Source organism: Porcisia hertigi, chromosome 36, assembly GCF_017918235.1.
Source record: "Porcisia hertigi strain C119 chromosome 36, whole genome shotgun sequence".
NCBI classification, from domain to species: Eukaryota; Euglenozoa; class Kinetoplastea; order Trypanosomatida; family Trypanosomatidae; genus Porcisia; species Porcisia hertigi.
Window position 1 is genome coordinate 1,422,501 of NC_090595.1, and position 27,979 is coordinate 1,450,479.

The 27,979-nt window shown below is 54.3% G+C and overlaps 10 protein-coding genes across 10 annotated transcripts; all 10 read right to left on the reverse strand.

Moving 5' to 3' along the window:
- Positions 1-130: 130 nt before the first annotated feature.
- Positions 131-1,246, reverse strand: JKF63_00361 (uncharacterized protein; the record flags this gene model as incomplete). The annotated part of the gene is made up of 1 exon (XM_067896413.1): positions 131-1,246. The coding sequence occupies one exon, from the start codon at positions 1,244-1,246 to the stop codon at positions 131-133; it is 1,116 nt and encodes a 371-aa protein (XP_067752570.1).
- A 1,339-nt stretch (positions 1,247-2,585) lies between these two features.
- Positions 2,586-6,047, reverse strand: JKF63_00362 (uncharacterized protein; the record flags this gene model as incomplete). Its single annotated transcript, XM_067896414.1, has 1 exon — positions 2,586-6,047. The coding sequence occupies one exon, from the start codon at positions 6,045-6,047 to the stop codon at positions 2,586-2,588; it is 3,462 nt and encodes a 1,153-aa protein (XP_067752571.1).
- A 1,001-nt stretch (positions 6,048-7,048) lies between these two features.
- Positions 7,049-8,983, reverse strand: JKF63_00363 (uncharacterized protein; the record flags this gene model as incomplete). The annotated part of the gene is made up of 1 exon (XM_067896415.1): positions 7,049-8,983. The coding sequence occupies one exon, from the start codon at positions 8,981-8,983 to the stop codon at positions 7,049-7,051; it is 1,935 nt and encodes a 644-aa protein (XP_067752572.1).
- An 826-nt stretch (positions 8,984-9,809) lies between these two features.
- On the reverse strand, positions 9,810-10,427 carry JKF63_00364 (uncharacterized protein; the record flags this gene model as incomplete). Its single annotated transcript, XM_067896416.1, has 1 exon — positions 9,810-10,427. One exon carries the CDS (start codon positions 10,425-10,427, stop codon positions 9,810-9,812), a length of 618 nt encoding a protein of 205 aa, XP_067752573.1.
- Positions 10,428-11,628: 1,201 nt separating this feature from the next.
- On the reverse strand, positions 11,629-13,473 carry JKF63_00365 (uncharacterized protein; the record flags this gene model as incomplete). The annotated part of the gene is made up of 1 exon (XM_067896417.1): positions 11,629-13,473. The coding sequence occupies one exon, from the start codon at positions 13,471-13,473 to the stop codon at positions 11,629-11,631; it is 1,845 nt and encodes a 614-aa protein (XP_067752574.1).
- A 1,154-nt stretch (positions 13,474-14,627) lies between these two features.
- On the reverse strand, positions 14,628-16,031 carry JKF63_00366 (uncharacterized protein; the record flags this gene model as incomplete). The annotated part of the gene is made up of 1 exon (XM_067896418.1): positions 14,628-16,031. One exon carries the CDS (start codon positions 16,029-16,031, stop codon positions 14,628-14,630), a length of 1,404 nt encoding a protein of 467 aa, XP_067752575.1.
- Positions 16,032-18,666: 2,635 nt separating this feature from the next.
- On the reverse strand, positions 18,667-19,668 carry JKF63_00367 (uncharacterized protein; the record flags this gene model as incomplete). The annotated part of the gene is made up of 1 exon (XM_067896419.1): positions 18,667-19,668. The coding sequence occupies one exon, from the start codon at positions 19,666-19,668 to the stop codon at positions 18,667-18,669; it is 1,002 nt and encodes a 333-aa protein (XP_067752576.1).
- Positions 19,669-20,397: 729 nt separating this feature from the next.
- Positions 20,398-21,825, reverse strand: JKF63_00368 (uncharacterized protein; the record flags this gene model as incomplete). The annotated part of the gene is made up of 1 exon (XM_067896420.1): positions 20,398-21,825. The coding sequence occupies one exon, from the start codon at positions 21,823-21,825 to the stop codon at positions 20,398-20,400; it is 1,428 nt and encodes a 475-aa protein (XP_067752577.1).
- Positions 21,826-24,119: 2,294 nt separating this feature from the next.
- On the reverse strand, positions 24,120-25,754 carry JKF63_00369 (uncharacterized protein; the record flags this gene model as incomplete). Its single annotated transcript, XM_067896421.1, has 1 exon — positions 24,120-25,754. One exon carries the CDS (start codon positions 25,752-25,754, stop codon positions 24,120-24,122), a length of 1,635 nt encoding a protein of 544 aa, XP_067752578.1.
- Positions 25,755-27,615: 1,861 nt separating this feature from the next.
- On the reverse strand, positions 27,616-27,927 carry JKF63_00370 (uncharacterized protein; the record flags this gene model as incomplete). The annotated part of the gene is made up of 1 exon (XM_067896422.1): positions 27,616-27,927. The coding sequence occupies one exon, from the start codon at positions 27,925-27,927 to the stop codon at positions 27,616-27,618; it is 312 nt and encodes a 103-aa protein (XP_067752579.1).
- Between the last annotated feature and the right edge of the window lie 52 nt (positions 27,928-27,979).

The following is a 27,979-nucleotide window of genomic DNA, read 5'->3' on the forward strand; positions in this document are numbered from 1 at the left end:
GAGTGGAAGGGGTGGGAAACCTCCACTGACGAGACCCCACCCCACCCTAAAAAACGCGGAGTTTCGACAAGCGACATCGCTGTCATCCTCATGGATTGTATGATAAATAAAGTTGGGACAGTGATGTGAACTACGAGCGGAACATCTTGGAGAACATCTGCTTTTGCGTCTTTTTAACCTCCGTTTCACCCGCTGTGATGGCCGTGCGCATCGCCACCACGTCCACCTCCGCACCTCCGAGCTGGGCAAATGTTGCGCACGCCTGTGCCGCTGCCTCGTACTCTTGCGCTCCGCAAAGCGCGTACGTTAGACGGTAATGGGCTTTGAGAGACTTGGAATCGAGTTGGACAGCGGCTTGCGCATCCTTGACGGCCTCCGGGAACCTATTGAGTCGCACAAAGCACAGGCATCGATTCAGAAACGCAGAGAGGCGCAGCTGCGTAGCCTCCTCCTCATTTGGCAACAAATCCCGCCGCCCATCGGTCAAGTCCACCGTCATGCTGTAGGCCTGTACAGCCGCAGGCAAGTCACCTGCTGCGAACAGCTCGTTCCCATCCGCCTTGGCCTTTTGCGCTTTTTGGTAGTCCTCCAAATTGATCTTCTTCGTCTCCGTCTCCCGCAGCATCGCAGTTTGCGTCATCTGGGCTTGGTTGGAGGGATCATAAGCAATCTTGGGAGGGCATGCGTAGAGCTCCTCGTAACGCTGCAGTGGGCAATCGACTCGTCCCCACTCATCGAGAGCGGGGTCGTCGTGGTTGGACAAGAGAAACGCATCACCGCGAATTTCACGTTGTGCCAGCTTGCTGGCGCGGTAGTTTAGGGGCAAATCCTTGAAAGCACCGCTGTCGTCAATATAGAGTGAGGTGCCAATGTACTGGGTAGTGCGCATCGGCATGGTGACAGGAATGATCTCATAGGAAGCCTGGTCCAGGTACTGATCAATCATGGCTGCCTGTTGCTGCTCCACGTCCACCAGCGGCTTCGCATCACTGTCAGCTGTGCTGACATCGTCAGCCCCCTTCGTCGCGTGCTTCTTCGCGCTCTCCTTCGCTTTGTCGGCCAAATGACGCGCCATGTCCGTCTTTTGGTCCTCTGACAGCAGCGATTGGCGAAAACAGCGCGTCAGGGTTCGCCGCAGCTCCTCCTCGGTGTGGCCATTGAAGTGCAACTCCTCTACCGGCTGCTTATCTTCGCTGGGAATACGGAGGTAGGTGAAGGGCTTTACGATCGGCTGACTTGTGCTCATGTTTGACTCTTTATAACTGGGTGAACGAACAAACACACACGCACAGTCGGAGAAGGGAGGGAGGGAGGGAGGGAGGGGGGGGGGGGTTTAGTAAGAGAGTTGTTCTAGTTAGGCGACTTAGTGATGACGTGTACAGTGGGTTATGCCCGTGTGCGTGTGTGTGTGTGTGTGTGAATATTGTTCTGTGATTGAGTTTGTCTTGCCACCAGATCGCAATGACCCCAGTAAAGGAACCGATCTGAAGAGCCTGCTGCGTAACTTTGAGGTACGAAAGTGCGATATATACATGCACACACAAAAAAAAAAACGCGTTATGTGCGTCAGCATGACAGAAAGACAAGCACAGAAACAGAGACGGGAAAAGGGTCGAAAAAAAAAGCAAGTAGACGAAGAATAGCATTAAGAATAGAAGTGTCCTCTGATAGAGCAAGCAGCGGGCAGTGGGCAGTGGGCAGTGGGCAGAGGAGGAGGAGGACATATTCAGCATTCCCACGAGGGTGCAACTATGCATTCGCCCACACAACACAGCATGTCGCATCGAACACGTCCACAGACATACACAGAACACAAAAAGCTTTTCGTCATCAGAACAAGAGACACGTAATGCAGCTTCATGATGAAATCCTGAGGTGGAGTCGAGGTGTGACGGAAGCAGAAAAAGACGGAGGACGAGAGGGGTGGGGGGGAGGACAGGGAATACCAAATAATTCAAATTGTCGCCCTCGATTCCCTCCCCGCCCCCACCGTCCCCAAGACGCAAGCGAAAGAATGTTTACGCTCCCTACTCCATCATCGACTCCAAGTCGCCGTGCGTTCCCATATAAAGGCGCGGTATGAGGGAAGCAAGGGGGGAGGGGGGGAAGCCACCAAGCCACAGCCACCCGCAGCGGGAGAAGGCGGGATTTACAGCGTGCGCCCGTGCCAATCTACCTTGAGTTATTAAGACCCACCCGCACACGCACATGACCCACGCATACGTGCGTCATCTAATCTAAGGAAAGAAGTATACACACACACACGCACAAGAACAAAACAGATTGGGGCGAAAGCCGGGCAGCAAAACATCACGTGGCACCTTTGGAAGAAAGCGAGGAAGACTCTTGTGGAAATGGTGAGGGTAGACGCGAAATGGGGGAGCGAAAGAAAAGCATAGATGTCTTCAATGAGCAAGGCCCTCGCCTATTCAAGAGCGCGTGCACGCATACACATGCAAGCACGAGCATGGAGGACGTAAGGCTGAAGAGCGACACACCCCATTCCCGCAACGCGTTTTTTTTTTGGCTCACCTTCCTGCCCAGGTGCAACCAGCAGAGCATTCTGCTGCTGTTTAGATTATGCGTTAGCGACCTGCAAGAAGACGTCGTACTGTGTGGACCGCCTCTGTCGACTCCAGCTCTACTGCCGTCACCAATTGAGAATTGCATCTGATAACCAAACAGCACTCTGCTTGGTGCACCTTGCTCTGGTGAATCAAACCACTGTGATATGCGTGAAGACCACACCACACCTCCACTGTGTCCATCCATCGTATGCACACCTCACACGATGTGTTCACTGTACGGATACTGTTGGTCTCGCTGGTGTTGCTGTTGCGTCCTAGAAGCATCGAGGCCCACTCCGAGATGGATGGGCGTTCTTTGTCCAGCGCAATGCGAAATCGGATTGCCGTTGATGCAGAAAGCGACGGATGGGGCTGCTCGATGCGCAGCCGACGACGCCCCGCACCTCGGCGCGATGAATGGTGTTTCCACACTGCAAAGGTGTGTACCACAGAGTGACCGCCAATCACCGCGTTGATGCTACTGCATCCACTGCCAAGTGAAGTTGCACTTCGCTGCAGCAGTCGGTTTTGATTGCGATTGCCATGGTGCGCCTCTTGCAACGGCAACGCAGGTGCGGCGTCGGTACGAGGCGTCAAGGCAAAGGGCGGGGCTGGCCAGGATGGCTGCGTAGACGCGGGTCTGTGAAAGAGTACGCGACTTTGTCGCGGCGGTGGCGACTGCGGCGGTGTCAACGGTGCGCTATCACCAGATCCCACCGATAAAGTGTCCCCCGTACGTTCAGAGATGGCCACGCTGAGAAGGGAAGAGACCTGCTGAGGGCGGTGACTCGGCCGAGGCGCAGTGGACAGGCGGGAGCCTCGCGGGGATGTCAATGCATCTTCAGATAGCATATCAGCTGCGCAGTTGGCAAATGCCTGCGGTACGGCATTCTCATTAGCCAGCAGCCGCGAGGATGGAGTCACAGAAAGTGTGGCAGGCGAGGACATGGAAATCGTGGCCCTACCCATACGTCTTCGCTCATGTAAATCACCAGTAGCACTGCGGTGCGACACGGCATTGAGAAGCGGGGATGTTGCCGCAGGGGTGACTGCCTTTGGCCAGAGGCCTCTGCCTCGTGACGGCAGTGACGCGGATGCCCTTGTGGTTGAGGTTGTAGCACTGCCGTTATTGCGACTACTGCCCTTGGTGGTGCCCATGTCTCTTCTACTCGCAGTGGAGGGGTCGACATAGACCTCAGCGCTACGTTGCCCAGAGCGCAGAAGAAGTCGGGGCACGAACGCAGAAGTGGTACGGTGCGACGACGCGTACGTCGTGGCTTTCGATGGAATGGGGGATCGACAGAAAGGCTCTGAGTGCGAAGGGAGCGGCAATGTGATTGCGGAAGATCGAGGCGGATGCAGCTGGGGTGACACATGGGTGCTACCCACGTCACCCCGCCAGCGCAGGGAGGGCGCAACCGTGGCGTCGGCACTGCGGGTTGAAGTAGTCATCGCAGCCGAGCTCCTCTTCAACGGCGCGGTTCTTCGTTCAGAGCTGCGGTAGCTTGTATTTGGATCCAAGGTGCTGAGAGGCATCTGCCTCCACGGTGGCTGCTGCAACCGCGGCGGCTGTGGCGCATTTGCACCATGAGCACCCGCACCGGAGTCCAGAAACACCCTTGACGGTGTGGGCCGCCGGGTCTGCCAACACGGCTCCCCCCTAGCCGACTCTGCTGAGATCGCACTAGCACTGCAGTCACACGATGGCGCACGACTGATCGCCACAGAGGCCGCTGAGGCGCTAACGTGGCTTTGGCTCTGGCTATCGAGGGCCCATGGCTGCGTTCCCAGTAGCGAGATGGCGGACCACAGCACGGCAGAGTCTGAGGTGGCGCATAACGGCTGAGGCTGAGGATCGGAGCTACTGCCAACCACCTCCGGCGACACCTTCTGGGTCTCCAATGAGCAAGTATATCGAAGCGTGGGAGAAAACTCGTGGTGGTGGTGCCTCTGTGAAGAGGGTTGTACAGCTGAGGCGGGAGAAGATCTACGCCCATCAGCCCTCGTAGACTCGAGATCGGGCTCCCGGACGTTCTGCGTGGTTGTTGTCGTCGGTGCGCCCACGGAATCTTTGGAGCCCCCTCTATCGCAGCTTTCGAGACTCCGGCAACGGAGGATGCCAGTGAGGGAAGAGGACGAATGCAGCTCACCGCTCGGATAGGCATTTGTGCGGGGAGGCGGGGAGGACGGAGGCGAAGAACCTCGGGGTGAGGTGCCCGCCGAGGATGAGCAGAGACTAGGGGAGATGGAGGGGGCCAGGACAATGGTACGCATCTTGCGTGGCGGCCATGGACCACCACACGACGGAGGCTCCGAGCCAGCGGTAGAGGCCGACATCGGTAGCGGGAGTGGAAAGCGTTGCGCACGCTCAACACGAATGAGCCTTGCATCATCCGCCTCCTCGATTGTGGAGCCAGTCTCTATATGGGGAGAGCTGCTCCGACCTGCACTGAGGGACCTCTCAGAGCGCGGCCTCGTCGCGGATCGTTTGGGAGGAGAACACAGCAGCTGTCGCTGCATCACCCCTGCGGCGCTCTCACACTGGTCAGCGCCTACCTCCGTCGAGGGCGGACTAGCAGGCGCACATCGCATTTTCGAAGCACTAAAGCGTCCCACCCCCCTGTTGCTGTCGCCAACGTCGTTCCCAGCAATACCACGGGTGCTGCGGCTTGTGGCGACGCCCGCGTCAACCCTGCCAAGAACTGCATGAGCTCTCGAGACAGGGTCCCCGCTATAGTCCTTGGCGTCACACGACGACGCCGGGAGCATCATGCGCGCCGCAACACGCTGGTGCCGCTTCAGGAGTTGCGGGAGCACCTCGGCGGCGGTGCCTAGTTGTTCATAACGCAGCCGCACTGCGGCGATCCGGTGGGTGTCGGAGTTGTCGGTGCAGCCCATGAAGCGCAGTTGGAGGTAAAGGCGCACCTGGTCTATGTCTGTCTCTGGAGTAGACGAGCTGATGAGCACGGCGAGGTGATAGAGTGTACGCAGAGGTACAGTTGTCATGCAAACGCCAGTCGATTCATTCAAGGTCATATTCCACTCTGTCACCACGACAGGCCGCAGCGAAACACCGTCCAGACGTTGCGCGCTGGTCGCCAGGCTCACCACACAACGGGTGGGAAAACAACGGCCATCGCGGAAGAGTGGTGCAACAGAGATAGAGAGAACAGAGGTCGATGTGGCGACAAAAAAGGGTGGCCCGAGGTTGGTAATCTCGCACGTGGCGGTGGTCTGACGCGCTCGCACAGATGGATTTAGCCAGTAGCGCAACCCCTCGGCGGTGGCGGTCAGCGCCGCGGTAGAGGGCCCCTCGACTTGCGGTGGATTTACCGCGAAAAGACATGCGTCAGCCCCGGCACCAATAAAACACACAAGGCGCTCTAGTGCATCCAGGGAGCACGATGACTCGCCTGTGGGAGAAGAGGCGGCATAAAAAGACGTTGAGACGTGCCCTGGTACATGAGAAGGCGACTGCATGGATGACTCGCTTCTAAACTATCGCTCACCCAAATGCAGACTAAGAGAAGAGAAAACGGGACAAAACAAGAGACAGCGCTGTCAAGCTGGATTTCTCTAGTAGGCCGCAGCCCTTCGTGATACCGATCACGGGAGGAGTACTTTCATAGGGGAGCATGCACTTTACCGAGTCCACACGTCAAGTATACGAGGAGGTGGTGCACAAGGGTAACAGATTTACCTGAATGGTAGCTTCTGTGCGCAGTGCTAAAGTCTGTGAGCGGGTGGAGGGCGCCCGGTTGCCGTTAGCACGCCAAGAGAGAGCAGAGAGATGTGAAGAAGACAGGGAAAGCTTCAACTCGTTCTGTGTCTTAGACTCAGAATTTGTGTGCGCGCAAGCAAGCAAGTCATGAGGTACGTGCTTCAGATCGCGCCGACACATCTGCGTGAGCGGTTCATGACAGTCGAGGCACGCCAGGGAACAGCTGAATGACAAGGAGATTCGCAATCGCCACACTCAAAGAGCGCGCACCACCTCCCCAAAAAGACAAACCTCGAAAGAAAAACGGCGCGAAGCTATCTCACTGAGATTCGCCTCCCACCTGCGCATACGCCTTCCGTTCCCTTTTTTTGTTGTTGTTGCTCCGTGCTTGTTTTTGTCGAGATTGCTGGCAAAGACAATATACCTTTCGACTGCGCAAGGGAACACACACACCAAATATATATATATGAAGGGCAACCTTCATTTGACCAGCACATTTCGCAACACGAACACACCGACATCCATCCCTCCCAGATCTCCCCCCCTTGTCCAATGAGCGTCTCGAGGTCCTCAAAAGTGTCGTCCGCACAAGAAAGTGTGTGTGTGTGTGTGGAGGGGGGAGTCTGGCGTATCACCGTAGCCATCCACCAATCAACACCGACACCTCACCGCAGAAACGCACATACACAAGTGAAACCGCTGGGGACTATCAAAGAGCCGTTTCCCACCTTTTTATTTTTTTTTGTGGGGGGGGGGGTTATCAGCTCTTCCTCCGCTGCGTCTGTGGAGGGCCTGAGCCGAGACCACTCACCATCTTGTATTGCGAGCCGCGGTGCGCGAAGGACGTATTGATGTACGGGAGCGGGGCTGACTCATCGAGAAGCCGTTCGATGCTCTGGTACCGCTCCCACTCCCACCGCTTCTTCAGGCGATACCAGGCGAAGCCGGCGTTCTCAATGTTGTGGTCTGCAAACATAGCACTTACGTTGAAGTTGCGTCTCTGCAGGAAGCCGAGATAATAATTCGCATATAAACACTCCATGACGATTGGCCAGGCCTTTGGGGGAATGTCTGTTGCGATCTTCTGTGCGTGCAGCATCTCGTCCTTGACAATGCACATGACATCAAAAAGAACTCTTCGCACGGCGTGGTCGCGAGAAGCCAAAGGGATGTTTTTGAGCAGCCCAAGGTTTACGTGGTGGTCGGCGCAGAGATCCGCCGGCAGCATCGTGAAACCGAGACGCGCATACTTTTTCCAGAACATAACGCAGTGGTTCGTCAGACCAGTTGCACGGCCAATGTGGGTCATGAGGTGCTCCGTGGCCTCGTCTTTGATGTGCGTCACCTCGAGCAAGGAGTTGAAGAAGTAACCGTAGAACTTGTCGAAGTGGTCGAAGAGCTGCTGAACGTTCCCCGGTTGTTGGATGATGCGGAGGCGGGCGTCGGTGAAACCGCGTACGAATGCCTTCGTCATGTGCGGGTTGCGCTCCACTGCAGAGGCGAAGGGACGCAAGACGGGGTGGGAGTCGGTGAACTGCCCCGCGCTCATCTTCCGCTTCTCCATGATTGCGCCGACAGACTCTTTCCAGAAGATGAGCTTCATCCCAGCGCCGGTCGTCTTCACTCCGCGCTGTGACTGAACCTCGAGCATAGTCCACCGAGCCTTATTCAGCGACATCGCCAAGTTCCACATGGCGTAGTAGTCCCGCCGCATCTCTTGGTCAGGGTAAGCCATCTCGCCAACCCGGTAGTGAAAGAGGTCGAACTCGCGTAACTCATCCCTCAGTTTGATATAATCTACTTCAGCAGACCCTATGGCAGTGCCGGCGCTCTCGGCACGATCGGCGTTCGCCTCGTTGATACGGCGCCACATTTCCTCTTTGCTCAGCTCATTTTGCGGGAGGGTGCGGTAGTAGTCCGTGGCCTCCTTGCTGCGCATAACACGGGAGCCATCCGCCGTAATGCGGCTGGAGCCCTTCGCCCCGCCACTCTGCGGACGTGGAGAGGAAGAAAGAGAAGTGGGGGCGCTAGCCTGTGCGGTAACCCTGTCTGCCACCGGTGCTGCCGACGGCCCCGAAGACGATGTCAATGAGGACGAGCTGGGCAGCTTGGCAATTGTGGCGAAACCTGCTGGGGGTATGCGCGGCGTCGCATCCAGTGCCGCCGGTGGGGCCCGTCGTGGCAACGAAGAAGTATGGGACGTTTGGTGAAGAGAGGCGCGATGTCCCTCCACAGCAGCGGGCGAACCAGCCCCCTGTAAGCGCAGAGCATCTCGAGCGCCATGGGAGGGAGAGGGCAGTTTCCCTGTCATGGCCACTAAAGACATGTGCTCCGCTTGAGCAGCCTGAATGGCAGCCTGACTTCCAGGCTCCTCACATGGCAACACACTGCTACCACCGGCGCCGAAGGAGGTCTTTGATTTCTCGAGCGCCGGCTTCACAAAGGCAGAGATGGAGCCTGCGTAAGTGCCGATGCCTTCCAAGCCATCGCTGAGGCCTGTGTCGCGAAGAAGAGAAGCGCTTTTAGACTGTGTTGTCCGTGCTGCCGTGGGAGCACCAGCTGATGCTTTCGCAGCGACGGGATTAGAGGGGGGTGGGGATGCGGGTGTGGACTGACACCGCAGCGCCACACCAAGGAGGGGAGCATGCCTTCTCGGAATCGCGCCGACCGTGTGGGCCAGATAGAGTGATCTCATGGCAGGGGCATGGACCTACTAGAATCACGTCAGGGGTCAATAGAGTAAAACGATAGAGGTAACACAAACGTCCATGCCACGCTCATGTCGATGCTCCTTTGCAACGCCCCAGAGCAGTAATACACGTGCGTGTCAAGAGGTATCCAGCTCCACAATGTTCACCACGAGGACACTCCAGTCCGTTTCGCGGCAAACGAGCTTCTTCTTTCACAATCCCCAAAGAGATGAAGAGATTCGACCACCAAAAGAGAGAGAGCAGAGGAGGAGTTTTATAGAGCTGCCTTGAGTGAGGAAGGAGGAGTGCGTGAGGGAAGGAGGGAGAGGGGGGAAGTGACGGAGATGAATACGAGAGCGCGTACACAAACAAACGACTCAGATCACCCGCACAATGCTGGAATGAATCTCATGGTACACTCTCCCGTTTGCACGCCCCCCCCACTCTTTTTCTTTAGCCCCCTTCCCCTTTTTTTAATCATGGCCTCCACAAATAAACCGTTGCGGAGCACACAACACATGGCCCTCTCACTTTCCCTCCCCTCAACAACGAAGAGAAAGAGAATGAGCGCATGGCACTTCCTCTGGCCACAGGGCCCCCACGTCACATCTTTATACTCGTTGAGTTTGCGTTATGTAATGCAGCAGAGAGGAGGAGGCAAAAAAAAAAAACAGAGAGATGGTACACGCGGCAATCTAGGTGATACATGTGTAGCAAAAACATAAGAAGGAAAGGGGAGAAGACACATCCAAATAGAGACTGATAGGGAATATGTAGCCCCACCCCCTTTCACGCGTAATAAATCAAGTCCTCATGCTGACCACATCTTGTCTAGTCGGACGGCATCTCTGTGTTGACACTACGCTGCAGCAGCTGCTGTTCTTCCTTCAACCTCTCCAACAGCACCTCCGCATCTTGCGGGGTCTTTACGAGTCCAACAAGTAGGTGCGGGGGCAAGACGGACCACAGAAGCAACACGTCGCTGCCAGGCGGCGCACCCGTAGTCTCTGAGGCCCATTGATGCTCACTGTCGGAGTCACAGACGAGTCCGCTGTCATGTACCTCGGCGCGGTACCGCCACGACGACAGGGCTGTCCGGTAGCGACGCGTAGGGAAGCAATGAGGGCCTCGGTGGTGCAGGGCGCACAGTCCGCCCCCGCCCCCGCGTGCTGCAGCGGTCAGGGAGGACGACTTCACGGATGCTCCAGCTGCGCAAGAACTGGTGACGCCACGGCTGCTGGGCTGATAGTATGCGAGTACCTCATCAAAAGTGAGCGTCTGAACCGCTTTACGGGGTGTGCTCTTTTGCCAAATTACAGCTCTGTGCACGTCGCCACATACTCGTTCCGAGATGCCTCCCGGGCTAGGGAAGAGTGAGCTGCACTGACTGAGCGCATGACGCTGCAACGCATACAAATCGTGAGACGAGCACGTGAAGGCGTTGTCCATTGCGCACTCCTGCAGGGAGGATAGAGTGCGAGTGTGTAGAAAAGATGGGAATGAGGAAGACAATGCGTGTGAGGAAGAAGTCGGAGATATTCTTGACTGCACGTCACTACGCGCCTTATGCCCAACAAAGCTTTTTCACTGCGTGTGAGCGCGTGGGGGGAGAAAAGGCGGAGTGCATCCTACCCTTATTCTCCGAGATGCACGGGAGTCAATCGAAAAGAATTGTAAGGGAGGGGGAGGGGGGGGAGGAGAAGTGAGTGGGTGGGTGATGAGATGAAAGGAGAGAGCGAGATTTTTAAAAGGAACACCGAGTCTTTTGAAGATGGAAGATCCCTGTAATGAAGGGAAAAAGGCAAAGTTGCAGATCAAGGGTGCGAGGACCTCCACCAAGACACTCCCCTCTGCCCTTTCCTATAGGGGAGGGGGAGGGGGGGGGGCCGCTCGAATTCGTTACCATCTTTTCCCGTAGCATTATGGCATAACTGTGAAGCAGCTTGCCTGCGAGAGAGAGGGAATCTGGTGTTCGAGACTTGGCGTAGAACCTTTTTTTGAGGACGGAAGCCTTCTTCGATTTGACTGAGTCCTGTGTGCGCGCGTGAAAGCCGGTAGCACAGGCGTGAGTACTGTAATAATGGATAGGAGAGGAGGGGGGCTACTCCCATAAAAACGCAAAGAAATTGTGAAGCCAACTAACCCCAAAACACCACGGGTGCCAATCACGCAGACGTGAAGCTCTCTTTCAAAACCTCACGCATCCCACACACAGACACACTCACTCACACAAGGTCTGAATAGGCGCAGAGGACCTCCCCCCCCAAAAAAAAAGAAAAAACAGAGTCTGTTTTGAGTGGGGGAATGGCGTTGGTGTGCAAGCGATGCGGAACAACAAAGCCGGCAGAAGAAAGCCTCGTAAGTGGAAGCACAACACAAGCACGAAGGCGCATCTGCGGATATTAGCGTGCACATCAACGACCCCCTCTATCCGTCACCTCCGTCGCAGCAGCCCACTAGGGAATGAGCAAGAGCAGGAGTCTTCAAATTGAAGATCAGTTCGCTATGGAAAAACGAAAAAGAACAGAGTGACCAGCAACACAGCTCCAATTGCACACCCACACTCCCACCCACACCCACATACACTGTCCCGCAACCACCAGGAAACTGAGGAGAGGGGCGTAGACTTGATCAGCCCGAGCCGCGGCACTCACTTCATTAGCGCGCTCACCACAACATCCGGATTGATCAGCTTCAAATCTTGGTAGGTCTGCCCGACACCCACAAACACAATAGGCTGGCCCAGCTCGTACACCATGGACAGGGCGGCGCCAACCTTGTCGTCAATCGTGTCAAACTTGGTCAGCACAATACCATCGATGCCACGCGGCTGCGACCCCACAGGTGCGAAGTCCACAAGACACTGATTAAACTTGCGCAGCTGATCCACGCCGTTGTTGCCCACGAGGGCCTCACCAACGAAGAGGACGAGATTAGGTTGATTGTCGTGGATGAGCTTTGCCAAAGCTCGCATACGAGACTCGTGATCCTGCATGCGGCCCGCCGTGTCGATCATCACCACGTCAGTGTGCTGCCTGATGGCCTGCGCCACGGCTGCCGCAGCCACGGCGGAAGGGTCGGCGCCGTAGCCTAACTGAAAGACGGGAACCCCAAGGCATCGCCCGTGCACCTCGAGCTGCTCCACCGCGCCATGCCGAAACGTGTCACCGGCAGCCAAAAGAACCGAATTACTATTCTGCTGCAGCCAGTAAGTCATCTTCGCGAGGGATGTGGACTTGCCAACCCCGTTCACGCCGCACACGACAATGGTGTAGGGCTTACCTGCGGCTTTCGCAGCGGCAACATCGCGCAAAATATTCACCTCAGACTTCGGATGCAAAATACGGCGCAGCGAGGCCGTCAAGGCATCATCGACGGTCTTATACAGTGAGTCGAACGTGCCCAGCCGCTTGCCCGCTAGAGAAGCCTCGACAGATTTGCACACACTATCGGCGATCCCCACGGCGACGTTCTTTGCAATGAGTTTTTCGCGCAAGTCTGGAATGATGTTCTTTAAATCTTGGGCGTCCACCTCGCGAGTGCCGACGTAGGAACGCAACCACGTTGCCAAGCGACCCCGCGACTGCCCCTCCCACTCTCGTTCCTTCACCGGGGCAATGGCACCGCTGGGCAATCGCTTAATATACGTCTCGCGCTGAATGTTCACCTGCGCCTGCAGATCCGCCTCTGTTGCCTTTTGGTGCGACTGCTTCTCTACCATGGGGTCGTAAACAGCGCTGGGGTTGTCCCATGTTGTTGGCTTCTTGCCGCGCCTCTTGGTCGAGCCGCTGGCCGTTGCCACCTCCGACGAGCCCACGGTTTTAGCTCGACTAGGACCCCCACCAATGTTGAGCCGTCGACCATCTTTTGTCATAATCACCTTGCCTGCATGCGGTGCGGCAAACTGTTGTGGGCTGTCCCCGTGTGTGTCGTCATCCCCACCGTCTCCCTGCGTACAGTGACTGTCGCTCGCCCCATCCGGTGCATCATTGACAGTGCGACTCAAAGCCTCACGTACACTCCCTCCTTCTACATGCCGCGAGGCCGCCTCCTCGCTAGCACTGAACTTTGCATACAGAGCGGCGTATTCCTCACTGAACTCGAGGGGGTTCGAGACTGCCGCGCTGTTGTTGCTGCTGCTGCTGCTGGTGGTGGTGCTCGTGCTGCCCCCTGGAGTGTCTGAGAATAAGTCTTGTAGGAGTGTTTGCTTGGCGTATTTCTTGGCGAACGTTGTCGAGATGTCACGCAGAAAGGCGTGCATGTAGTGCGGCCTGAAGAACTTAGAATATACCGCCACAACAAAAAACTTGGCGTTGTTCTCCAAAGCCCACTGCATCTTGTAGTCATCCACGCTGTATTGTACGAGACCTGCACGATCCTCCAGAAGCACCTCCTGAATCAGCTTGTTCACCATGGCACGTCGTCCCGTCTCATGGTTTGTCTTCTGCCACAGCACCACGCCGCTGTAGCTCACAATCGACAGTGTATCAATCATGCTATCACGGCCACCGATGCGATCTTCGTCGGTTTTTGCTCAACGCCACGCCTATCGCAGCGTAAAGTAGAAAATACCAACGAACTTTAGGGTATCGGTTGTGCCGGTTCGTGTGTGTGTGTGTGTGTCTGTGTGTGTGTGGAGAAAGAGGAGGGGGTATCGACTTTTACGTAGAGTCACTATCGGCAAGGCAAAAGAACGAAGAGGCAAAGGAGGGGGTGGAGATGAACTCACTAATCAGCCGAGAGGAAGCAAGGAAAAGAAGGAAAGCGGCGCACAGACAAAAATACACCTCGATCAACCTCGCTGTCTCATGCGGATAAAACGAAGTCTATTGGGACACACCAGCAGAACGGCTCGAGTATATTGGAAAAAGTACTGATCCAGTGCGGTAGTCCATCGTTTTGGGAACGAACCACAGAAGGGCACACGCTCGCATGACGTAGCGGCGAACACTCGCTCACCTGGAAGGAAATAATATATGTCGGTGTCAATCGGCGCAATGGCGTATCTCAGCTTTGTCATTCACGCAAGGTCATGATGTGTCATCACCGGAACGTGTGTGTCTGTTCCACCGCGACCCCTTCTGCCTACCTTGAAAAAGGGAGAGAGTAAAAAAAAAAAACATGTCACTACCAGATGAGCTTAGCCCCCTCACGCAAAAGAAACCCATTGAGTGGAGTTTGAGCTCACCCTGCCGAGTGTGCTGCCTAATGTCGATTGACTCGGACTGTTGTTGTTAGTGTGTGCATTGTGGACTTTAATATGGCTAGACGCTGTGAAGGGTGTGCTGCCATTCCTTTGTTCTCTCATGTCTTCCACACCCCAGGCGATAAAGGCAAGGGCAGGATAGAAGAAGCGAAGTCGGGCCCTCATGAGGAGGAGAGAACAACAACAACACAAACGGACTCAATACAGACAGACAAACCACCTTAACCTCATGGACCCCCAGAGAAAGCCCCGCCTTGAGCGGATTCGCTATGGGGAGGGGGAGTGGGTGAGTGGGAGAGAGTGGGTGACACAACCAGAAAGAACAGCAAGCGAAATACACGCAAACACTTCAGCAACCGCGCACTAGACGGAGATTAAGCGAGTCTTTGGTATCGGCATCGCAACGCCTGACCACAGCGAGCGTCAACAAGTCAGAGTGCTGATCAATCAAACCCTGAAAAGCCGGTCAGCACGAATGCATCGTAGTACTTCTTCTTGTGCAGCTGATAGCACCAGTTCCATGCGGATGTAAGCCTCCCATCGATGCAGCTGCCGCCATCGTCCCCAGAGCCATCGAAAGCGTGTTTGAAGAAGTCACTCAGGATCATCATAATCAAATCGTTGTAACTGTGATACTTGGAGCGTAGCAGGTTTCGCAAGCCGGGGTAGTTGTCGTACTCGTGGGCCACCTGCGGATGTCCTTCTTCTTCCTCGTCCTCCTCATGAAAGACGTAGCGCAGAGCGCACAGCGTCTGCAACACCGGCTTCACCAACTGGGGAATTACGGTGTACTTGTCAATGAACACCAGGGGATTCGGCACGTCCCGGTCGCCAAGGTGAATCACTTTAATTCCAACCCAGCCCCCCATGCGTTGCTCAGTGTCGTGCACGAGACGGGACATGGCTCCGTGGCTCTTTGGTGCAGAGCACATGCGGTGAAACCCCTGCCCAGTGTTCACCACAGAATAGTGGCCCTTCCCATCTACAAGCATGTCGTCTTCAGCCACCTCCCACAGGGTTAATATGTTCCTCTGGACGTTTTCCCACAGCAGCAGCGACTCGGCGACATACTGGCAGTGCGTTGCGTGACTATGCGTGAAGCAGGCGCCGCCGCGTCCGTTGGAGATGGAGATGCTGTAGATGTTGTCTGATGAGAGAGGCTCGAAGTCGCGGCTCAACCAGTGCCGCAGGGTACGAAGAGGCCGGGTATTGGATTGAATAAACGAATACACATCGTCGATGCTGCGCAGGCAGTGCTCAATGACCTCCTTTTTGATTTCATCGCCTTCGCTGTAGAGGTTGATGAGGCTCTGCATGCCAGCCTCTTTCTCTGCCCCCGTCTTTTTCAGAAAATCCCTGCGTAATGTCTCATCATCGATGAGGGCCTCGCAGTGGATACTAGACAGGGCTACCTCCACAGTCCGCACCGGTATGATTAGCGTGCTTTGGATTTGAAGAAAGCGCTGTACAGACGGCTTCTGTACATCCTGCAGCATCATCATTAGCTGGCCATATTCGCTGCGATGGCTGAAAGGGTTCAAGCGCTTGTGGCGGCGCATTATCTCAAAGAGGTCTTCCAACAGCGGCACCACTGTGGCCATGCTCGTATCCCCTGTCATGAAGGAGTTTTTCATAGACCGTGGAATGGCATCGGAGGCAATCGCGAGACCCACAACGATGTCGACAAACTCGCGCATAGCCGCCACCATGCAGCCCTCCTTGCCATGAGGATACATAAAGTCATCGACGACATTGGTGTACTCACTCACCTTCAGTGCAGCCACGACTAGCTGCAGCTTTTCACGCTCCAGGTCTGTCAGCCGGAGAGGGTATTGAGAAAAGTGCATGGTTGAATATGTTCGCGTCACCTTCGTGTGTATGTGTATGTGTGTGTGTGTGTGTGTGTATGTTCGATCGTGCCTACGCCAACGTGTCGTGGTGCACTTCAGAGAACAGTGTGCTCTCGAGCTCCCCCATCCAAGAGAGTCAACTGCTGCACAACAACCCGCCTCTTGCAGTAAGCGAGCCAGCCCTACAAACGCCCGGACACGTGCGCGCAACGGAGAACTGATTCACGAATGTGAGGGGCTATCCGATGGCGAAGCGCTGCCGAAACCACCGAAGTCTGTCGCTTCCCCAAAATAGTGTGTGTAGGCGCCCCACGGGGTGTATGAGCCTGGTGAGAGGGGAAAGGATTTGAAAAAAGAAAAAGGACGCACAGAGGCGGCAACTAGAAGAAGGCACAACGTTCGATTACCCTCCCCCCCCCCCACAACGGGAGGGGGGAGAGGGCAGAAAGAGAGTGTGTGTGTATGTCGCTCGTTTCCTGCTACTTTGCCGGGCCACGTATTGCGAAGATCACTCCAAACGGGGAGAAGGGAAGAGGACCATGGGTAAGAAACTTTGAGCACGCTGATGAGTACGTGCGGATGAGACTGGGATCGACTGAATGTACACCCTTCTTTGTATAAAACAATTTTTTTCCGTGGGAAACGCAGCAGTGTGCGCTCCAAAAAAAAAAAAAATCAATGCATGCGCACAGAGTGAAACGCTTGCAAAAGCAGCTTCCTTGTGTTCCGATCGCTCCCTGTTGATATAGACCCTACAGAAATACTAATAAAAGAGAGAGACACGCACACTAAAAAAAAAAGAAGAGGGGCGGGGGGGTTAAGAGAACTGGAGACGCAAATGATGTCAACAGAACGCAGTAGAAGTCATGAAAAAAAAGGGGGTATTGGGAAAAAACAAAGCCACTAAAACGGTTCGTCACAGTCGGGGTTCTCCTGTTGATAAGCTCATGCAAAACGTCACACCTGAAGGATTGAGACTATTGAGATGCGCGCCGCCTCATGAAGCCTGCACGTCGCAGACTAGCCATATCCTCGATATAGCCAGTGGTAATAAGAGAGCAGGAATCCCCCACGTTTGTATCAGCTCCTGAACGTGCCGTCACGTAGGTGGTAGCGCAGGTTACTCGCCGAAGTGCCCAAAGCATTCCCTTGTAAACATCAAGATCGCGCACTCCGTCTCTCATCGACCGTGATTGATCGTGCGTACCACTTCGCTTTACTAGAGAGATGGGCACGTTTTGTTGTTCCTTTTTTTACGTTGTGTTGGTCGTGTTCGATATGAGCTGGGAAAACACGCTCGCCCCGCGCCCCTCCTTTTTCTTTATATATTTTTGGATAACCCATATCACGGATGACAACACGAGTGAAAACTGAGAAGAACGGCACACTCAGGGATGAGCAGAGAGAGAGGCGGGCAAGGTCAACGTGTGTGGACAAGAGGGGGAACGCAGGTAAAAAAAAAAACACGCACACACATATCCAAAGCACGTGAAAAAGAGTGCACGGCTCCGTTTCCTCCCACGCTGCATGCCCCTCCCCCTCCTTCCCCCCCCCACTGGGCTCTTCTTTCTCTACCCCTAAACCTCCGCCCGGTCATAAGCTTGTAGGTCTCTATGACGCCAGCTCACAGCACCTCACACGTCCTTTCATCTACATCACCCTACTACGCCAGCGCCACGATAGGCAAAGTTTTATACGGCGTCCAAGTGTGTGTATGTGTGTGTTTGGTGGTGATGTTTTTTCTTGGGGAGGGGGGGAGATTGCTGAAATCCTGCTGCGACAATCCAGTCAAAAAGAAAGTAGAGGGTAAATAATATATATATATATATAAATTGACGGAGGACACTCACGACAAACATCGAAAACGCATGGAAAAATGAGAGAACGAAACGAAAACAGGAGATAGGAAATGGAAAAGCAACAGAAGGAGTGACGGGGAGGGAGGGGGGGGGTGGGGGGAATGAAAAGAGAGCGAAGTGGGCATACCAAACTGAGAAAAATGAAAAGTGTAAATACAAAAAGTAAAAAAAAAAGCCCATGACAAATTCCCAAACGCACACATGCGGAAAAAAAAAGCGCGCCTCGTCACCTCAGCACACATACACAAATGCGCACCTATAAGCCTCTCCTGCGGATGAGGCTTTGGCACAGTCATGTACGGTGTGATGGAAGGGATAACACAGCTGAGAGATTTTGGAGAAACGAAGGAAACCGAAAGAAAACATGCAGACAATGGGGGGATAGGGTAAAGTGTATGCCCCTGTTGCCCACCTCCATCACGATCAACCGCCACCGCCTGTGCTCACCTCTCGCTGCATTTTTGTTTGAGGAGTACTATTTGAGAAGAGAAAAAAGGGGGCAGTCAAACAAGAATTGCAACACACCAAGAAAAAAGAGAGGGCGGGTGACGGTGCCCAGCTCCAAGGACATGAAGCGATAGTTGTAAACCGCTGTCAGACACACACAGGCACATTCAAGACCGCATCTAACGCCCTCCTCTCCTGTTTACGCGGGTACTGATGCCATGCGTCTCCTCTTTCCCTTTGTACGCTCACGTCACAAAAGCCTACAGTGACGACACCAGGCCGCTGGTTTTTTTTTTTTGGGGGGAGAGGAGGAGAGGGGGAGGGGGTCATTCCTCCAGCTCCGAAGCATCGACCACGGGCAACGATGACACCTCATCCCGTATGCGCTTGTACAGCATGGTAGAGAGGTAGCGATCACCAAAAGAAGGGATGACTGTCACGATGGTTTTGCCCTCCATCTCCGGACGCTCCGCGATCTTCAACGCTGCGTAAACGTTGGCACCGCCAGAGAAGCCACAGTAGATGCCATCGCTGAGAGAGAGCCTCAGTGCTGTTTCAACGGCGTCGTCGCTCGTCACGCAGTGCACCTCGTCGATGAGGCTGCGGTCGAGAACGGCTGGCACAAACCCCGCACCGATCCCCTGAATCTTGTGGGGGCCCGGTCTTCCACCAGACAGCACGGGCGACTCCGCCGGCTCCACGGCGACAATCCGGGCATTGCACCCCACCTTCTTTAGCGCACGCGCTACACCGGTGATGGTGCCGCCTGTGCCAACACCGGCAACAAAGCAGTCGACGTTGTGGTGGGTTTGCTCCCAAATCTCCGGCCCGGTGGTCTCCTCGTGAATGAGGGCATTATACTTCGTTTCGAACTGATTGGCCAAGACAGCGTTGGGGTTAGCGGCGACGATCTTTTTCGCCATTGCCACGGCTCCTTTCATGCCGAGAGCGGCAGGGGTGAGAATAAGCTCAGCGCCGAAGATGCGCAGGAGACAGCGGCGCTCCAGAGACATGGATTCAGGCATCGTGATGATGACCTTGTAGCCGCGAATAGCACCCAAGTGTGCCAGTGACACGCCAGTGTTACCACTGGTTGACTCCACCACAACCGACTTGCCTGGGATCAGCGCGCCTTCCCTCTCGGCCTTATCGTAGATGGCGAAGCCAAGGCGATCTTTGACAGACGCCATGGGGTTTTCAGACTCCATCTTTAGCACGATCTTCGCTTTGGTGTGGTTCAGTTTATTCAGGTACACCGCCGGCGTCTGGCCAACAAGCTGCTCGAGGGACAGCGCCACATTTTTTGATTTGTCAAACGGTGCCGCCATAGTTTCCCCTTTTGATGTTTTGATGATCCCCGCGTCTGTGTGTATAGATGTATATGTGTATATTTTTGCGTGTGTGTGTGGGGGGGGGGGGGGGAAGGAGGCCCTCAATGCTTTCGTGGGTAAAAAATCCGCCACTACCCAAACAAAAAAAAACGAGAGGGAGAGTCTGTCCGTAAACGTTTGTGGTAGACTCGGACTTTTCTTGGCTAACAAAACCACACAAGGGAACTGAGGAAAGAGGGAAGTGCGTGTGCGTCATGGGTGGCGGTGGCAGAGAAAGGACACAATAGTCAAAAACTCCAAGGGAGAAGACCCGTAGGCATGAGCGAGGCGCGTGGGAACTCTGATGCCGGGGCAGCTCAAGTGAGAGAAAACGGCGAATCTGGACAGGCCTCAAGGCTTATTGCCGCAATACTATGTGGGTGGGGTTGTACAGGAAGAACTACCATGCACCACAGCCACCACCTTGTTTACCCATCGATGTGATGCATCGGCCAAATATAAAGCTGTGTTTGAGGGAGTGGGGGGCACAACCGGTGTGCTGAGTAACACGAGTAGCAAACAGCCCCCTCACAGAAGCAGACGCCCTTCACACGTTGTCTCGACACACCCGTTGGTCTGCGTACATGGATGGAGCATGCTGCAGTGTATCATATCTAAGCCAGTGGTTCCGCGAAAAACAAAGGGGCAACTTAGTGTCTGTAAGTGGAGAAGGATCCGCGCATAGCCTCACAGTGGCACCTTGTCCGTCGCCGCCAACTGCACGCCGCGCTGCATCGCAGCAGCGCGCTCCTGGGCGAGCTTCATGACTTGTGGGAAACGCTTCAGGTGAAAGTGGATTTTGCGCGGAGTCGGCCAGTGACCCCATGTACAGTTCTGCCTGTTGTCGCGGAAGATGATCTCCATCAGGTGACAAGTTGCACAGTACGGACACTCGGAACTGGCGTGCTTCGCCGGTTCGGCGTAGCGCGCGTGGTACTGAGACATGCACGGAATATGCCCACTCGCCGTTCTCGTTGGATTCTGATGCCGAGTCTGAGCGACACTAGTTCGAGGGCGTTTGCCCTTGGTGATGCACGGTGCGATGTTGTCAAAGGGATCGGATGGCGGCCGCGCTGGCGTTACCGCAGGCACGCGGCGGCTTGGTGACTCTCCTGCCGATGGTGCGTGCAGAGCGGGAGTGGGAGTGGGAGAAGATGTTACATTTAGCAGTTCACCGATCCGCATCTCGGCATCCTCGACGATGCGCTCCACTTCCACGGGTCGTGAGAGCTTTTCGTCCTTCAACATACTGTGGGCAGAGACAAGCGGTTCCCCGGGTACATGCAGCTGTCCTACCGGCTCTGGGTACAGCGGCACTAGGCCATGACAGATCGGAAACTGAAACGGTACGGCCGAACTCACGTGACCAACTAGTGTGTCAAGCCTTGACAACGCAGCTGAGTCCAGGGAGGGGGAAGAAGCTGCAGGAAGGAAAAGCTCGTGCACGGCAGCGCGCAACGCCTCCGTAGAAACGCTGCCCAAGGCACTGCACAGGCCCAGTACGCCATCCAATGCGACCTGCCGCTTTTCGGGTGTAAGGCAATCCCATCGATGAGCAATGATACGCCAGGATAGCAAGTCCATCAGCACCTGGAGAGACGGAAAGCAGCCGTGATAGAGACGAATAACACCCCGCTCCTCCAGTGTGCGCAGGTTAGGGCGGAGGCGCGCTGCTAGCTGCGCCAGCTGCATGTCCTCTGGTATCCAGAGTGTCAAGCGAATCGCTGCCTCCGCGAGTGCAAGAAACACAGGCATCTCTGCCGAAGCCTGTGGCATAGGGAAGGAATCCTGAGAGGCGCGACCGAGAACGGTTGGCATGTTGTTAGGTGTTGTCTGCCTTTCGAGAGAGGCGCGAAGCTGCTGTGCAAGACCGTTGGCAAGCCCGCTGCCAGGGTCACTGAAAATGACCTCCTTCTTCTCTCTCTTTGCTGGCAGTTGCTGTTGCCCTGAAGAAGAAGCTGGCGGGTGACAGTTCGCATACTTTTCTTTTGCAACCTCCAACCACTGATAATAAGAAAAACTGTGTGATGACTCGGACGGTACGAGCAAGCCGTCGCGCCGCTGCTGGAGAGCGCTCCTTGTGCAGAACGCTTCGAACGTGTTATCAACACTCATCCTCTTTGGTGTGTGTGCGTGCGTATTGACGAGGAGAAATGGGGGGGGGGGGGAGGGAACGAGCGTACCTTTTTTCCCCCTCTTGGAGAATAAGGGAGGGGTAAAAAGAAGTAGAGAGCGGCGGCAACAACAACGGAAATGGGAGGGGGGAAGGCGGGGAGGGGAGGGGGGGGGAGACGTGAGCCGCCACTTCTACTCTGAGTCGCATGTCGGAGGACAGCACGTGGTGAGAATTCGTTCAAGACGAAAACGTGACAGAGTTGCGAAAAGGTGGATATGAACGGCGAGGAAAAATCTTCAACTTTTCCAGAGCTGCGTAGGGCGAGGCTTCCCCACTCTCACTTGGGGTACATGCATCTAGGCATGCACAGAAAACGTTGGAGAAAGAGAAGTGTTGAACATGGGGCATCTACATCGGAGAAAGTATTTAGCCTCCAATGAGGGTGCGGCGAGAAGTTCAATAAAAGTGTTTGAGTCACCTACCGAGTGACGTATGCATTCGTCCCGTACTACTACAGTTGCTCACACCACTCCGGCGAGCGATGCGCCGTTCGTTCATCGAGCGAGGCAGCACAGGAACAGATCGCCACGTCCCCGAAACTCTCCCTCGAATGCGAAGATGATTTCAGATGTTTACTAAGCATGCAGAATCTGTAGCAGGTGAGGAGGAGGAGGAGGAGGAGAGGAAAAAAAAAAAAGATGGTCCAAGAGGGAAATCCGAGGAAAACGGAAAGCAGAACAAAAAAAAAAGAAATCGCACTATCACATCAGCCGTCCCTTCAGTCGCAGATATGCACGGAAAGAAACAGAAAAACTAAAACTAAAGCATTCGAAACAGGCAACCCCAGCTAAGGGACACAGAAACGCACGCACATTATGATGCGGCCCATGCGCGGTACTCCCATAAAAACTGTAGATATACACGTATGCGCATATATGTATATAACCTATAAAAAAGGGGGAGAAGCAATGAAGCAGACAAGCAGAGCACGAGGCGAGAAAAACCGTGTGTGACCAGCGAGTGTCGCGGATGGCCACAAGTAGCGGATTGTAAACCACAAACCTTCATGGAAAAGAGCACATCCTGCACATCCCGTTGTCTCAAGGCCACTGGCTCTGTGCGTGAACAATAAGGTGTTTGGTAACCACCTTTCCTCACCCCCTTCTTTCTCAGCACCTTCCCGAACACATCCGTATGATACCCACAGGCAAACTCCTCCTCATAAAAGCCGCAGCGGCAGTATTCCATGCCGGCCGCTATATAGAACAGTCACAAAAGAAAAATGATACCACACGTTACACGCCTGTGTTGAAGCCACATGGCCACATTGCCTCTCTCCAGAGGTGACTGCGGCAATGGTGGTCCTCGGCGCCCGTGCCAACTGCTCGTGAGGGCGTCTCTACAGTCTACACAAAGCGTCAAGATAGTTCTTCACACATCCCTGACTCCGCGGGCTAAAAAAAAAAGTGTGTGCGCGCTGTCGGGCAAAAAAAAAAATAGAAAAGGCAGCCAGCCACTAGCAAAAAGCGAGAGAAACCTTAAATCCCGCACACACGAAAGCAAACGGGGTAGAGTGGTGATGGTGAACGCATATGGGGGAGAGCCAGGGTAAGCCCCTGTACCGTCGCTCGACCGTAGCGGTGTAACATAGAGGCGGGAAGGAGGAGAGGGGGGAGGACAGGAGTGGCGAGAGGGCAGTGTCGCGCGAGCTTAGGACACAAAAACACAGCCAAGACAGCGACGAGAAAGAGAAGGGGAAAGTGTGAAGATGGGAAGAAAAGAGGTGTCCAAAGCACAAACAAAGTAGCAAATGTTGCCCCACATATAATCGTATATATATATATAAAGATACATGTCATATGTACACAGGACGAAAGGGAAACCCCCCCAAAAAAAAAAAAAAAACGAAAAGAGAGAAGCGCGGAAGGGGTTAGCCAGAACACAATGAAAACTGCATCAAACAAAGAACAGAACAAGAACAGTAAAAGTAATAATGAACCCTGTTAAGCCGCTGGCAGTAATCGATTCCCACACGGCTGCGTGGCGACGCAAACGTGCAGACTTCTATGTGATGACGCATTCACTTAGCATTTTTTATTATACTCGGTGGATAGCGTGAATGTGCAATGTATCATCCTCTGCGAGTGTGCCACAGCTTGGTTTTTCCATGCATCCCCTTCTCGCCTCTGGTTGGCCACCACTTCGCAGTCACGTTCTACTTCTCTCTATTCGACTACTCCCAGTAGACCCCTGTCGCAGGACAAAGGAACAAAGAGAGTGCACACGAAGACGACTATGGCACCGTTCCCCAAAAGAGAGGCTGCAAGTGCAGCCACCAACCATTGTAGCACAGCACTGACACCGTCCATAACAGCGAGGCGGACACGATACCAAACGCTGTCCAAGAGAGTACTTCCACACCTGTCAAAGACTGCGGCAGCATCAAGAGGCGACCCGTGGCAGAAGAGAGAGCGTCGCTGTCCACAGCGGAAGTGACCTTGAGGACTGTCAAAAACGGATCCGCAGGGACCGAAGGTGAGACCGCGGGGGGCTGCATCCCAAACTGGTAGACACAGCCAAGCCCGCCCTCAACTGCCTCCATAAGCGGGTGGAGGTTATCGCCGCGACCATCGTGCGAGAAACTTGCTGTGACAAGAGATACTTGCTGACGCCTCAGCACATAGCACGAAGGATGCCCAATCAAGATCCATCTTGTGAGTGAGAGATCAGGGGAGAGCAGAAGCACTCTGTCCAAACCTTGATGCTGCATGTAGATGAGATAAGTAGCCTGGCGGACAGCGATACGAACGCTTTCAAAGGCGACACGATTCGGGATGATGGTAGCCAGGTCGACGAAACGCTCCTCGGTGGTCGGTTGTTGCTGCGGCCGGTAGTTCACCGTGTGCAATCGCACCCTTCGGCAGTTCATCACGACGTACTCGTCATGGTCCTCCCATGGAGTGCTGTAGACGTCGCCGCAGCTGCTGTGCACTAGATCTAAGCACCAGGACGAAAGCAACACCAGCTTTTCCGCAACCACCTCGCGACAGACAGAACTCTTGAGCAGAAACACAGCGTCCTCATTCGCGTACAGAGCAGAACTGCTGCCCATCCAAAACGCGCGCCACGCAACGCTGCTGGTGCCAAGGTAAAAACTCGAAGGTGACGACGAGTGAGACGCATCCACAAGCACGTCAGCGCGGCCCCTACTGCCGTTAGTGCAGCTCTTGAAGGGATCCGGCAACGGCACAATCTGCGCCCGCAGGTGTGCGGCTAGGATGGCGGACTGCTGCAGGCTCGATGCTTCGCCGTAGGTGCCCCCATATCGCTTGGTGTCGACTCGGCTCATCTCCCACCAACACGCGATGTGAACGCTAGCGGTGAAGAAAAAGGCATGATGATTGTAATCGAGTAGAAAGTGATCGCCGTTTGGGGACGCGTAAAAGCCGTCTGTCCCGACCGGCAGCTCAATCATCACCTCGATGAGACCGTCGAAAACGTGCAGCTCACCTTCACGCGTTGTGCAGAGGAGGTAGCGACTTCCACTAAAGCGTACAAACGAGGATGAAAGGGCAAAACAAGCAGGAAGCTCCTTTTGATGATCCACCAAACACCCATTGTCATCCATGAGCTTGGAATACAAGTAGCACTCCACCTCGCCAGTGTTGGACGTATCTGTACCACTGCGCACGAGCACCAGAAGCCGCTGCTCCTTCTCCAGGAAAGCGAGAGCCAATATCTGACCAGGCGGGGCAAGCTCAACGTGATCCTCTTTGAGGCATGGCAGCACTAGATACTGCCTCTCCTCATACGACATGAACGAGTCAAAGACGATCTTCCGACACAAAGGTGAGACCCCGCCCAGTGTCACGAGTTCTTTCTTCGTCAAGTAAGACGCAATAAGTGCCAGTGTATCGGCGCACTCCATTTTTTACGAGTTGACTCACGGAGAGAGGGTGTGGGTGAGCGAGAGGGGCGCTGCCAAGGCAGCGGTTGAACGGGGAGTCACAACCGCCCCTCTCTCTGGCACTGCGTGCACGTGTGCGAGTAGGTGTGTGTGTGTGTGTGTGTGTGTATGTTCGGAATGGAGAAGGAAAGAGATGGAGCAGCGTCCAGACATCCAAAAGAAAGCCTGAAGGGGAATATACTTGAATATAGTAGGGGTGATTAGAGTCTTTATGCAGTGTGAAGACCTCACACAAGACAACCCTGGAATAAATTTTAAAAAGAAGACGCGCTCCCTCGTTTGCACGCAAACGAAATACACGAATGGTCACGGGGGAAAGAGTAGATGACAAGACTATGCACACTTCAATGGAAGAGTAATAGAATTGTGCTGGGAATTCAGCGGGAAAAGGGGGATGTACAGAAAAGAAATGCGAGGTGGAAACGATCAGGAGATAAATAAAGGGGTAGAAAGGTAGGAAGGATGAAGGTAGAGGACGTAGTGTGTGGTTGTGGTGATGGGGGAGGGGAGAGAACGAGTGGTGCGTCTGCATAAGCGAGGTAGACGCTGGAGTACTTGCGTCTTCTGCGGGCACGAGAGGTGCCGCCCAGTGGTGAGGCACAAGGATAAGAACCCTACTCCCGTATCTCTAACCCCGCATGAATCTGATGAAAGAGAGCAGTGCAACTCTAACGGTGCACAGTTGGAAATGTTGTCAAACATTGCCACTCCCAAGTCCATGTTGAGTTTGAGCCAAATGGCACCATGCCTCTCCCCCACCACCAAAAAAAAAACTTCGTTCCTATAGAAGATGCCAAACCTGCAAACAGCATCAAACGAAAGTGTGCCATGCTTGAGTTTTACCTATATGCATTTTTGAACCAGTGTGTGTAAAAGTATGCCATCTCTCTTTTTTTCTTTCTTTCTCCAGCGTCCCCCCTCCCCCCCACCCCCCACAGCTACCGTTCCGTCTTTCCACCGCGGCGTACACACTCAAACATGCACATATATGTTTGTAAAAATTTGTGTGTGCACGTATGGGGAGGGAAGAGGAGGAGGAGGCAAGGGAGGGGGGTCATAGATCCTCACGCAAGAAAGACACACGTAAACAAACAGGAAAACATAAGCACAAAACAAAGCAAGAAGAATTCACTATATGCATCGCGATTCTCGGCACATTATGAAAGCACAAAAAAAAAGAATCAGGGACGCTCTCTTTTTTTTTTCTTCCCCTCGAAAGGGGTAAAATCACTTTGTGGATCATTTGGGGGAGGGGGAGAGCGTTTGATTCGTCTTTCCATTGTGTGTCCGTTTCTTTTAGAGGAGAGAGAGGGGGAGGGGGGGGGGGTCGATGACTACCAGTATGGATGGGTGAGTAACAGCTGGCATCTTACATGGCGTGTGCCCCCGTCTCTTCTTCAGGTGCGAGTGGTTGATGATGATGGGAGAGAGGGAGGAAAAGAAGAAACTAAATTACAGGAAAGGGAAAAAAAAGGGAGGTGAGAGAGAGCAGCGCGCAGCTAACAATACATTGAATTGGAAAAAGAAAAGATCCGTGGAGGAAAAGTAGAGAGGAAGAGGAGAGAGTCAAAGAGATGAGTGGGTACGCAAAACGAGCGGCGTGTGAAAAAAAAAGCTCTTCTCCGTCAAATACGCTTCACACCACACATTGCAAGCCACTTCGAAAACGCAAATACATGCGAGGATGTTCCACGTAATGCAAAAAAAAAAAAACATCGGCAGACAAAGACACAGAAGCGACACCACAGACTGACAACATCTCCACCTTCCGCACATTCCTTTCCATGCCCTTTGGGGTGCGGAATGACCATTCTGTTTCTTTTTACCACTGCGCAAGGCTCAGCACGAAGCACGAGAACTCATCATAAGTCAGGGAATCATCATAAGTTGTGGCGTGCTTGCGCACAGTGTCATCAATCTCCTTATCAGAGAGCTCAACGCCGTAATGCTCGAGGCCCATGTAGAACTTCTTCACATTCTCCACCGACACAACCCCGGTGTGGTCGACGTCCAGGGATTCGAACAGGTCTTGGATGCGGTTGTCCGTTACCGGAAGTCCACCAATGTTGTTCTCGATCTCATCGTAGGCCAGGTGGCGGTTGTTGTTGTGGCCGGGAATGAGACTCTGCTGCATGGTTGCGAGTGAATAGGGGAGAGGAGGATTGAAGGGCAATGGAAACGAGAGT